The following is a 13,101-nucleotide window of genomic DNA, read 5'->3' as shown; positions in this document are numbered from 1 at the left end:
CCCTTCAATTCTTTTGCCTATAGGCAAAGAGGATTTGCTCGCTAATCTGCTGGAGTCTTGCGTGTAGACGGGCTCCGTGCATTGGAGGAGCACAGCTGTGCCTGGCTCCTTTTGTTTGCAGCCGTTTGTTCCGGGGTGGGGAGGGACGTATTTCCCATTTTTTTTTTCTTTTTTCCAGTTTGCTTGGATCAAGGAATTAAATCACTGCTGATGTAGTGCTCATGGCGGTGAGAACAAGGGGCTGAAGTTGTTTTGGGGCCTCTGAATATCGCTGGTCCTTTCACAAGGCTATCCTTCCTCTGCAAGACAGACTCAGCCTCAGCTTGAGCTCTGCTGCAGCTGTTCTTGGGTGGGCTGCACCAAACGTTTTCTGGCCTGTGGTTCCCCAGGTGCAAAATGAGTACATAGCACTTTTTCTTTTGCTCTTTTTTTCCCCTGTGCTGCACAGGGTGCTGTGGGGGATGTCTCTAGATGCACCATGGGTCTCTATCACTATCTGCGTCATGGTTATGGGCATGGTTATGGTCATGGTGTGTGGCTCTCATGTTTGCTGTTAACATATATCACAGCTTGCCACTAAAATGCAGAGATGTGTGGGTTACTGTGTTTGCTTTCCCCGGAAATCTAGTTTTTGCCGGGTCTGTGGAGTTTCTTCAGCTTCTGTGCGTGGACCAGTCTTCAAAACATGCCCTGGACAGGTCTGTAATGCCAGGTGCTGTAATGATGGGCAGATACTCCTTGCAGCTGATGTTGTGATTGAGCCCTGGAGCCTGTATCCTGCTGTGGTGCTGGGAATAGGGCTGTTGCCAGGGCCACAGCTAGAGAACGGACAGGAAAATTCATGTTCTGACACAGAATAGCATTGTAGGGAGCCAGCAGTCACAAGCAAATGGCTAATCGCCTTTGAAAGGGGAAGGTGGTCATGGCTGAAGGCTGAAAATGAGATGGAAGAGCTACCGCTGTCTGGCGCATGGGAGGCTGTGGCACATCCCAGTGTGCGTGGCTCTCCCCGCTTCTCCATCTGGGCTGAGCCTGGTGGCTCGGATCCCCATGCTAGCAGGCAGGTGGGTGTCTCTACAAGACGAATGACTGTATCTTGCTTTTACTGAATTTCCTCCTCTCCCCTCCCCTTGAGCTGGCAGGGAAAGGACTTACTTGTTCCTGAGTTCTTGCCAAGCTCAATAAAGTCAGTATTTTGCAGGGACTTCGTTGTAATCCCAGTTCCTGTTAGGCAGAACTGCGGGAGACTGGTGCTGCTGCTCAGAATAGCAGAGCTTTGTCTTCCCTGCCTCTGCAGGGCTGGGGGACAGGCGCAAACCTTTGCGTGGCACAGATCCGGGTATTCATTCCTGCCTCTGAATGTCTTTTGCCTTTTGCAAGTTGAATTTTTGGACTCCAGCGTGAGATCCCTGCACAGCAGGTTCTGCCAGGTCTCGGTCCGCTCTGCTCCACTCTTTGAGAGCGTAACCTGTAGCGGACCAGCAGTTGTTTCAAACCAAAGCAGCCTTCAGTCTTACCCTGGGGAGCAAAGCCCAACCTCAGGGGAAAAGAGGCTTTAAAAGAACACAGGGTGTGCATTGCTGCCCTGCCGTTCTGTTATAGCTGTTTAGGGGGTCCTGGCATTGTACAGATGACTACTCACAGGACCATGCACCTTCCTATGGACAAGCAAATCTCTGGTCCCACTCTGAGCAGAGGGAGGACTTTATAACTGGCAACGGTCCTTTCTAATCTGTCAGATCCTTAGCCTTTTAAGGAAGCTTACAGAAATTTTTTGGCTACAAAAATAGCTTACGGCATTGTCTCTTAATCCGCGTGAAGTTTTCGCCTGAAAATTTCTTATTTTGCTTTCGTCCTTGTCTCTCCCAGCTGCCTGCTGTTGAAAAGCAGTGGTAGTCCTGACACCTTGGGCAAGCCTTTCACATGCACCATCCCCTCCCAGCACAGAGGCTGCCTCTCTGGCCCTGTAAGCAAGAGGGAAAAGGAGGATGGGATTTCCCTTGGGGATTTGCATTCCCCTCTCGCACAGGGCTGATAACAACATGACACTCCCACTTCCCACATGGCATCTGTGTGGTTGCACCAGCARGTTCTCCTGTGGCAAAGTGGTGTCSAGCAGCAAGMAGCCACGAGGCTGCGGAGGGGATTGATGCTGCGTAATGAGCTAGCGTGTGACCGCTCTGCGCGGATGAGCTAACAGGGCATGGCTGCCTTAAGTCCTGGGATGGAAAGTCCTGCCCCTTGCCAACTTTTGCCAGATGGTCCAAGGCAGACTGAAGAAGTTTGCATGACTACTTTGTTGTCCTTTTTTGCAAGTTGGTGTGTGAATGACCARGCACTGGGTAAGTAATTCCCTTTCAGTTACGGTGCTGATTTGGTGACAAATGCAGGAGTTAAGGGCACCAAACTCCTTCAGTGGCTTTGAATTAAAAACAACAGAAAAGGAAATTAAAGGAATTCTCCTGTGGCCTCAGATGATCTGTATTTGTTCTTTGGCAGAAAAGGGATTTTCTTTCTCTGAAGGAAATTCCTGAGGCAGTTTGTCCTCACTCTTTTTGGCTATGACCATGTCATGCAAAGAAGTCAAAATCATTAGTGTAAAACTCAATAGTTGCCAGGTGARTAATCCTCACTGTTCAAATATTGCACAAGACTTGACTAGAAATGCAATAAGCTGACGAATGAATTGAAAATGCATGAACTAAACTGGTGAGAAAAGGCAAATGTGACTGTTTCCATAAGGGGCCCTGCATGGGCTGCTGGTTGGGCCTGAATCTCTGGCCATTGCTCCCAGTGGCCTGTTGTATGAAATAAATCCTCTTCTGGGAAGCAGTTGCTGCAAGACCACACGACCAAATCTGCCACACCAGCATCCTTTTGATCATGTGCATTTCCTGTTGCCTTGTCTGGTCATACGATTCTCTGATGGCATTGGGAAGGTGGAAAGGRTGACCTGAGTTTTGCCAGGCTTTGTTTTATTGGAGTTTTGCTGTTTTGTTTGGCTGCTTGCTGCAATGACAGTAGACTGATAGCAGAAGGGAGACTTTTCCAAGGTCTCTTAGTGCTCAAACGTGCCCTTTAYGGAGGGAAGTGCTTTTAGGAGCCAGAAATACAAGGCATCCCTCCCCAAACTTACTCCAGCGTATAGAGGAAGAGAAGAGTGGCTCCAACATTAGGAACTGCAGTAGCTCCCCAGGCTGCATCTGACTGGGTTCCCAAGAGCAAATCTGTGGCTGGTGTTTCTCTGGAGGTGCTGAAATGCACTCTTGGCATAAAGAGAGAAGCAGCATCCCTCCCTGAGTTCCTTCTGGGTCCCAGCTGTAAAAGACAAAGSATTTTTTTTCCCTTTCACTGAGAATTTAATTTTGATTGTCCTGGCAGTTGAGCAGATAAGTTGCTAAGATTAAACCTCTCCTTCCAATACCCAGGTGATGGGCATTGCAGTTTCTTAGCCACATCCATATCTATGTTTGGAAGCATTCAGCACCCTACAGAGCTTGATACATAGATATAGTACAAGCTGCTCACACATAGCAATGAAACTTGTACATCTGGGTTATCTTATGTGACGAAACAGCATGGCTTTGTTTCTGCTACGAGCTTCTTGTATGACTATGGCTGGATCTTTTCTTTAGGTGTGTAGCCATCTGAGTCCCTTATCGTGTCATCAGAAGATTGAATGTGTTTAGGACTAGTCCAGGATTTTTATGGAAGGTGTTAGAAAATCTGTGGCTTGCACATGGGTATTACCTTGAGGCTTTGGCTTGAATGAAGAGTGACCAAAAGGACACAGACTTGGATGCAAAATTGTCTCTTGCTGTGCTGAGGTTAGAGGATGGAGATGAAGGGATTTAAACTGTGGGGGCAAATTTGAGAGCAGTAAGAAGAGTTTCTCTCTCAAAGGGATTCTCCTCAGTGGTGCCCAGTGAAAGGACAAAAAGCAACGAACACAGACGAAAACATAGGAGGTTCTGTCTGYGTATAAGGAGAAACTTTTTTACTCTAAGGGTAATTGAGTGTTAGACAGTTTTCCCAAAGAGATTGTGGAGTCTCCATCATTGGAGAAACTCAAAACTCAACTTGACAAGGTCTTGGGCAACCTGCTTTAGCTCTGCCCAAGCTCTGATTCTTTTTCATGGTGATCTGATGAGAGAAGGAAGTGATTTTTGGAAGAGCCTGGTGCAAGGAAGGGACTGTTGTGGGGTGTCTGGTCTCCCACCTACAGCAGACTTTTTTTAATTTTTTTTTTCTTCCAATGTCTTTAATGACCTGGGAAATTTCAAATTACATATGTAGTCTCATCCTATCTGTCAACCCCCCCCCTTTTTTTTGAAGCTTTTTGTCTGTATTTTCAGATATCCTTTGCAAGCAGCCTAACTTGAAAACGTAGAAAGCTTTGCTCTGTACTTTGTTTCTTGTCAAAAATTTGCTGCTTCCTCTCTTCTGCTTGAGCATGAGGATGTCCCAGCCTTGCTTTAGCCAAATTGAGCAAACCAGGGAAGAGCATCAGTTGACTGAGAGATGTTAGTTTGGAAACAGAGAGGAGGAAAGCAGTTTTGAAAGTAAATACATAACGCTGTTGTGCATTCTAGACGTACACATTAGAGCTGCGTCTCATGAGGATGGCCAGGAAGGCATGCAGGGTATTCTTTTTCTATTGGGGATCACTTTCAGGTAAATCAACAAGCTCCTCTGCGGACTTGAGTTTCCAATACCTAATTTGTCCAAGCAGTTCTTACCTAGGGTAATGAGCTGGAAGATTTGTCCAGTGCTTGAGGTCAAGCCGCATTAGCTGTATCATAAATAAAATTTTCCTGGCATTTTTCTCCATGTCAGAGCCTTAACTAATTGGCTGAGGTTGCAGTCTTGAATTTGCAAGCAGAAAGATGTTTCTAGCTCCAACTAGGGTTTCCAGGTTTCCACCTGTTAGCCATTCTGCATTTTGAAAGGTTTTCTGAGGAAAACAGGTTTTGGCCAGATGCTTTCTGCTGCCCTCACTATGATCTTCACAACAGGTTCCTGAACTCACAGCCAGCAGAGGAGTGAGGGAAAGCAGTTCCCTGTGGTCTTGTGCATTAATAAAAATTCTGCAGGTGCAGGCCTGGCCCTGTAAGAGTGAATTTCATGATTAGCAGTGGTAACTGAGGATGTAGTTCAAATATTTCTTTTGCATCAGTTTCAAACTCTAATGAAGCAAAATAATGACTTGCAAATAATGTTCTCCACTGTGGTTTTTTTATTTATTTTTTTTTCTCCCCAACAAATTTGCCTTGGATATAAATGATGGAGCAGTGCGCAGTTACACAGTGGAGGTTGAATCCAGGCGGATATCTGTCTGAATCTGTTTTTCAGTGACGCTGAAGATTGGCAGCCACCTTTTTCTGTCAATCACAGTGCAAATCTGCAACTTGGTGATACGTATACTAGGATTTGGAGGCTGGAAGCAAAAACACTTCCAGCAGAAATATATGAAAACAGAACAATGTTGTGATAGGGCAGAAAAAGCACCAAAATGCCTCTTTTCAGTGGGAGAGTGTTTTACTCTTATGCCTAACGGAGGGAGACAATATGCTAAGGGGTTCTCTCTTGCTAGTTTTTTGCTGTTATRTGTCCTCCCTGTTTGCCATTAGTATGGCTGTGAATAGCAAATGTGAGTGTTCACCAAGGCCTGGTGGACACTGGCCTTGGAGCATTCATCATGCGACGAGAAAGATTGAACGCTACGTTGTGGTGCTGGTGTAGCTGGTCGCTGTCCCTTCAAGGCCCACATGTGCCACAGGATCCTCTCTGTTAGAAGAACCATTGAAAAGCAAGAACTGGTGTATTTTTACTGTTCAATAAGCAATTAAGGTAATCCATTAGCTTATTCCACTGCTGGATAATCCTCTGGAAATGGGATAACACATCCTAACATTATCTCTGTTTAATTTTAGAGATGCCAAACAAACATGTGGTATGAAGATATGTTTGTATCTTTACATTAAAAAAAGAAAATCTTGCATCAGTGTACCCAGGCTTGTGGCTGCTGAGATCTTTTGAAACTGAGCTCCTTGCTCAGGCCTGAGAGAGGAGTTTAAGCCACAGCCCTCACAAGCCAATGAGGCTGTGCTTGATGAGATACTTTTGTGGGTCTTGGCCCTGTTTGGGTGGGATGTACATCTGGGCATGTAGATCTTGTCTTGTGCAGGCTCTGGTGATTCATGGTGTTGCCAACCTCTCAGTTATGTGCTGATGATGTGCGTGAGCTCTACCTGTCTCACTAATGGACAGTTTCCATCTCTTCTTTGCAGTGTCACAGGGTGGCTGCTATGGTGGAGCTCAGAGCTTGGTATCATGACTCAGGATCTTTCTGCCACCAAGAGCCTGGAAGGAGTTGCTGTGGACCCTGTGTACCCAGACCCTGAAGAAACAGGCAGGATGCATCTTGTCAAAGAGTGAGTCAGGGCAGTGCTGCGGTCACTGTCTTTCACTTTTTGTGAATAATTTACTGAGGGCCACAGGAGATCACTCTGTGAGGGCTTCACTCTCTGGGATAATGTCAAAGTAAGTGAAATGCATTGCAGAGAGCCATAGGGCAGAGGTAAGAGCTGTTTTAATGTGTTGTGCTAAGCCAAAATGTTGGGGAGTCACAGGGACCTGAGCACTACTGAGCTGCTGCCTCTCAGGTCAAGATCTGCCTTTTTTTGGAAGACATGGTTGCAGTGAGTTCAGTTGTAGGCGTCTCTAGTCACATGGAAGCAATCAACACTGTGCAGATTATCTTGCTGCGTGCCCTTGCAGGAGGGAGAGAATTTTGTCGCTCCTTGAGGAGTCTTATTTAGTGGGGTACGCTCCATTCTTGAAGTATGCTTGTATGTAGCTGACCAATAAAGAAGGTAAACTTGGAGAAGAGTCATTCTAGTATTTGGGGAAGCTGAGTTGATGCGGAGACCTGTAAAGTAAGCATTTGGCTTTTGTTTTGTTTTTGTATTGCAAAACAAGTCTCTCTGCCTGTAGAGAGAGGCTCTGTGTAGCTCCCATGTGCATCACAAGAGCCTATCGTCATCCTTTCCCCTCATTTTTGTGTGGCTTGACAAATACCTAGCAGTGCTGAACCTGGGGCCTTGTGCTTATGTGTAGCTGTTGGAGTTGTGTGGCATTCTAGGAAAGCGGCCTATTTTTATTATTATTATTCAAACTGGAATAAAGGTAGTTTGAATTAGCTGTGATTAAGCTTTAAATGACAGGGTTTGTGCCCGCTAGTATCACCCAGGTGTAGACCGTCTATCTTGACAGTTCCACTCCTGCTGCACTTATTGTGTGCACAGTGAGGAGCATCTGTCACTGTGCTGTGATGTCCTGAAAATACGTCAGCTGAGTTTTCAGTCTGTTATTTCAGCTTTCCAGAGCGAGTGCAGTGTAAAGAAAAACTCTCTCAGACGCCCTTTATATCTGGTCTTATTTTTCCCAGTAAGTTGCAGGGAGGATTTGCCTCTTCAGGAAATATGTGCTGGGCTGTACTGTGCGGCACATGTGGAAGTCGTTAGGGGACATCATTAAATGTTTTCTGCTTTTTGGATCCGTGCTGAGATCACCTGAGAGAACACATGGATGTAGAAGGAAACACAAAGCACATGTTGATGTGTCACAAGCACGAGTGAGGATACGCAGTCTGTGGCTTGCTGCACATGGGATGGCTCTTCTCATCTGAGACTTCAATAATAAGAAAAAAGGGGAAAAGGGAGAAAAGGAAATGGCGGGGGGGGGAGCTTTTGTCTTTGTGTGTGTTTTGTTTTGTTTTTTCCTCTCTCCGCTCCATATGGAAATCATTGCTGGCATGGGCATCAAGTTAGAGCCCTGGGAAGGGATCAGGAAGGGGGTCAGCTCGGGGAACAGAAGAGCAAACTTGACTTGGCTTACGCTCAGGTGCAGCATGTTTTTAAGTCCTAGCTTTCCGATGTTCACGGGGGCGAAAGAAACCTGCCAGCAGAAAACGGCTTTGAGATGGGATATGTCAAGCCCCTCTCTCAGGCTGGTCTTCCCCGTGTTACGAATGTGTGATTGTGGTTGGGTGCTGCATGCCAAAGGTCCTCACACGTGTGTTCGTAGGGGAGGTCCTGTGGCAGACCTCCTAGCTTGTTTTGTGTGCAGGGCAGGCAAGAGGGGGTAAGAAGGCAAGTGTTGGTCACTTCTGCAGTGGGCTGCAGGTGGATTAGTATTCTCCAAGTGAGAAACAGCCAAAGTACAGATTCCATTCCCTTGAACTACCTCGTCTTTTCCCCAAAGCTAACTTTGCCTTTGCAGATACAAAGGCCGGTTTGTCTTCCCTGTGTTGGCCAGGCTTGCAGTCAGCTAACATTGTCTTTGTTTCCTGTAGGCACTTCGGGGGCTGCAGATGGGCCAGGGCGGGAGACCTCTCAATGCTGGGATTGTTCACTCGCTGCTCCTGCCTCGCTCGTGGGGCCGGGCTGTGCACACTCACTCTCTGCCTGCCAAGTGCCTTTTGTATAATCTCCCTGGCCTCAGACTTCATTGCTGCTCCTGAGCTGTGGCAGTCAGGGACTTGACTGCCTCCCTCAAGCTGAGCAAAGCCCAGAGTGACCATAGAGCTGTTCTGGCAGTTCTCCTCCCACTGCTCATCTGTGCGTTGGGAGTGCAGCCCGGGGTGGATGCACGGAGGTGTCTCAAGGCAACCTGTTGATTTGCAATTGGATATGGCCATGCAGATTGCAGACCTGCCTGGAAGGGCTTCTGAAAGGCAGATGGACAGCTCTGGGGCCACTAGTGGGAGCAGGCCTGGGCATGAGCCACTCTTCAGCTGCTACTCAGCAGGAGGCAGCAGAACATCATCATCATCATCGGCTCTCCTGCGTAAGGATCCATCCCCCAGCAGGCAATGGGATCTCCTGATGTCTTGKGTATTCACCTTCTCCAAGAAGGATGGATGTGGTTGCATTTCTGTTTTGGTCTTAGGAAAGAAGTTACTGAAGCAAGAAGGCTCTTTCTGAAAGGCATGTAGTCCTGGTCAGAAGGCAATTGGAGTTTCTTTAGAGGCCCAGCCCTTATCACATGCACTACAGCCCAGGCAGGCCTTGTTGGGGGGAGGAACAATCTCGCTATGTCCCTAGCCCATCAAGGCTTTGGTGCTTTCTCTTGTGACTTTCTCATGAGTAATGAGAAGATGCAGCCTTGATGTAACTTCTGTTGCAGAGGGTGAAACTTGTTGAATTGCAGTACACATGCAGTAGATTGCAGTGATTCACTGTTGATGTGAAGATGTGTCAAGCAAGGCTCCTCAGTGTGTGTATTCCTGGACACAGTTCTGTCCTGTCTTCTCACTAACAGCAGGAGCCACTGAATAGCAGGTTCAGTATATTCCTGGATACACAAACTGGATGAGACTGAGCCCACTGGAGAGGAAGATGAGAGTTCAGAATGATCTGGACAAAATGAGAGAGCTGGTCTGAGGAAAAACAGCATGGACTCAAGAGGGTCATGTGTGGGATGCTATACTTGGGCAGAAATTATCCACTCCACAGATACAAAAGGGGAAGAACAAGTGAAGCTGCAGRTGTTCAGAGAAGGAGCTGGATGTTTTGGGGTTGCAGAGCTCCGATGAACCCCTAGGGCTATGCAACTCAGAAAGACAGAGCTCTGTAAGAGGACCTGCCGCCCACCAGATAGGTGGACTGATATTCCTGCACTGCTCCTTTGTGGTAAGGCCTAACTCCCTGCCTTTCTCTGGACTCTGTTTGTCCACATCTTTCTTAAAGCATAGAAAGAAAAGTTGGAAAATACTACTTGTGAGCAGTGAAGGGAAGAACTGGAGTTGCTTTAGTGGGGAAGGGAGCTTGATGGTGATTATGATAACTTTGCACACATGTAATAGCCTGTTCTCCGTATCCAAGTATGGACTATACTGTGATTAACAAGTTAAACTGCAGCAAAAAATACAGTGGCGTGACGTTAGAGAGAACTTCCCAGTAGGGTGGCCTGCAGAGGACGTATTCTTGTACCAGTAATTGAGACTAAGTTGAACAAAGCMATGGAGCAGGGAGTAGGTGCAAATTGTTTAGCTGAGGGCTATGTTTCCTTCTTGTGAATACCACCCTGGGAGTTGGACCTGTTGCCCAGAAATTGTATTAATGGAGATCAGGATTGTCTTTTTAGTGTGTGTAAACGATAGGAGAAAACAGGTTTCTACTGGATCCATATTGCCAGCAGGCTCTCATCCTCAGTGGGAGCCTGGTCAATTTGTGTGTCCTTCCTGCACATTGCCACCACATTGGGAATGACCCCAGAGGTCCAGTGATCATTACCAGAGTCCTTTGCCCTAGCTTTCAGGCTGTGGTGGTAGATTTTTCTGGCTGAATCCTTTTGTAGAGAGGTGGCAAACTGCAAGCACTGTCCTCATCTCTGATCACCSTAGCAGCACACCTGGTTCTCAAATCAAGGGATGGGAGAAGATGAGGGATGAGCAGTGGTGAGAATGGGCTTGGGCGGTGGGAGCCGGGAGGCCGGGGCGGGGGGTATAGGGAGCTGAGGAGGGCAGCYGGGGGTGTAGGGGGAGGGTGGTGCGTGTGGGCCCCTGCGGTGCTGTGGGTGCCTGGCAGGGTAAGGGACACGAGAGGGCAGTGCGGCACCACCGCTCCGACCGGTGCTGCACAGCTCCTGCGGTGCGGCTACAGGAGCAAGATGCATGGCTGGTACCTGCCGGTACCCCCTGGCCTGTGCTGCTCACGGACCTGCCTCTAACGCATGCCTCGGTTTCAGGTTCAGCATTTGCACACGCAAATAAAATATATGTACATGTATTTATATTTTTGTAAGTGTGTATATATATATATATATATATATATACACACACACACACACAAATAATGCGTGCATTCATGCACATACCATAAATATATATTAGGGATGATCTTTCTCTTAGGATAATAATGACTTTTTAAAAAGGAATGTTTACTAAGCTACAGGTTTTTCTGAGCCTTAGATACAGCTTTTACGGAAGGGAACATCTGTCACCCAGTTCCTTGCAAYGGTTTGTACTCGGCAGAGCATCGCCTCATCCAGATGCCCACGATTGACAGCCCAATTGCTGTCAATTTGTCACGTTAATAGATGTTGTTGCCTGAGGAGGGTGACAGTAGATGGGTTTTGTGGAGGGCTGGTCTTGCAATGCTCCTATGGCTGCAGCCTTTACCACTGGGCTACAGCTTTGGGAAGAGGAAAACATTCTGCAGAAGACTGTGATTAGATAGTCAAGGCACCAAAATGGAGAGCGTACGACAAATGTAAATGTCACAAGGTCCTTTCCTCTCTTCATCAGAAAATGAACTGTGTGAGGGAGAGATGTGTTGCTCAAATCAATATTGTAAGCAGGTTGCTCTTTGGCAATGTCAGGAGGCAGCAGCAGTGTCTCAGCTGTGGTCTGGACTGCAAGGTAGGAATCTCGTCCAAGTAAATGCTCCTGCCATGGGGGTGTTGGCCTTGGCTGATCGGGGCAGACCAGTTGTGCTAACCTCCTTAGAAGTGAGCCCTAAGGTTTTTTTGTTTGTTTGTTTGTTTGTTTTTGTTTTTTTTCCTTCATCCCTAGTTCTGACCTAGAAACTCCTCATTCCATTTACTGAGCTGGCTTAGTTAAAGATTTGACTAATTTCTGGAGAATTAATTATTCAGTGAATATAGGGAGGGAAGGATAATGTCTGTTCTTGGATTTATGCAAAATTCTTGACTCTGCAAGCAAGCCCACATGTCAGCTGGAATAGGATGCCTGGATAAAAGGCAGAGGCTGGTTCTTCCACAGGGATCTGCTGCCTTGGTGCTGAAGTCAGTCGAACTTGCACATATATCTGCTATGCCAGTGCACATATCATGGTATATGGGATGATTTCTGTGCATTGCTCTAGTTCTTTACCTGATTTAAGTAGTTTAAGCTGGAAAACCAATTCTAGCCTTGTTCTTCAGCGATGCACTTTCAGTGAGTACTCTTGCTGGACTTTTCTGGAAATCCCTGTGTCTGATACACCCTTTGGATGTGGTGCCATCCTCACTGTCACTAAACGTCCCCACAACAGCTCCACAAGAGTGCTTGGGACAGACAGCTCATTGGCCACAACTAGCCCAAAGTACCTTTGCTGCATGGGTTTTCAGAGTCCTCCAGCATTAGGTCCATAGGGATGTGGTAATGAGGCCAAGGCTTTGAGGGATCCGTGGCCTCTTTCTTTGGGATGTTAGAGGGGATGGGGTGGTTTCTTGTAGGTTGGATGCTGCTACTCCATCCAGAAGCCATGACTGTGTCTCCCTTGTTGGCATAGTCTGAACATGGTGACTACTTATGTGCTAGTTTGGATATGCTGCCATGTCTGGAGTACTTGTTCCTTTAAAGCTGTGCTACTGTGCTCTGGATAATTCCTCAAATGTGCAATGACAGCAACTATTTTTTGAGCTTCAAATAGCTACCTGCCCTGGAGAGCATATGAGGGGATATATTTCCTTATCTCCACAAGTTCTTCATATGCTGGTAAAAGCAGAATCCCTATTTAATGGTGAAGTAAGGGCAGATTGGCCTTTTTTTTCCTTTATGTGCTCCTCCTCTTTCCTTGTGCTGTTTTGGGAGGAAAAAGCATTAAGAGACTGTCAACAGCAATCTTATTGATACCTAAAACCATTGGGATGTTGTCATGTGGTGTATTTTTGTACCCAACTGTATCACTGTTGATCTACTCTGACACTAAAGCACTTTGCTAGTGTTATAAGAATATTGGTAGGCACCTTGCAGCCATTCTCAATCAGCTGCATCTCTGCCAGCATAGCTTGTGGAGTAAATGCATGTTCCTCAGGAGAGTGCCTATCCAAAGTGACTTTTCTCCACTGTGCTCCTCTGCCTACGGGGCTTTTGCAGAGAACTATGTTTGCCATGGATAGCTTTATACTTGGGACAGATATAGTTATGCTAGGAGGAGCCTGTGGTGCAGACTCAATCCTGTAAATCTGATTTTTTTTTTCTTCTTTTTTGAAAGAAATACCTGACATTCTCTGGCTTGTAGTGAACTGGTAGTTTTGCTAGCAGTGACTATAACTCTTCTTCTTCTTCTTTTTTTTTTTTTTTTTTTTTTT

At 46.6% G+C, this 13,101-nt stretch overlaps 1 protein-coding gene across 4 annotated transcripts in view; it reads left to right on the top strand.

Annotated features, from left to right (window-relative positions):
- LOC146594720 (ankyrin repeat and fibronectin type-III domain-containing protein 1-like) overlaps window positions 1-13,101 on the top strand; it is a 302,120-nt gene that overhangs the window by 30,579 nt on the left and 258,440 nt on the right. For all 4 annotated transcript variants that reach the window (XM_085307013.1, XM_085307012.1, XM_085307010.1 and 1 more), the window contains one exon: window positions 6,291-6,434. In XM_085307013.1, coding sequence (XP_085163139.1) covers window positions 6,334-6,434 — 101 coding nt within the window. In that variant the 5' untranslated portion in view covers window positions 6,291-6,333. The remainder of the gene's footprint in view (window positions 1-6,290; window positions 6,435-13,101) is intronic.

Source organism: Rhea americana, unplaced genomic scaffold (assembly GCF_003343005.1).
Source record: "Rhea americana isolate MKP2758 unplaced genomic scaffold, rheAme1 scaffold_250, whole genome shotgun sequence".
Lineage (NCBI taxonomy): Eukaryota > Metazoa > Chordata > Aves > Rheiformes > Rheidae > Rhea > Rhea americana.
This window is presented reverse-complemented; position numbering and strand designations above follow the sequence as displayed.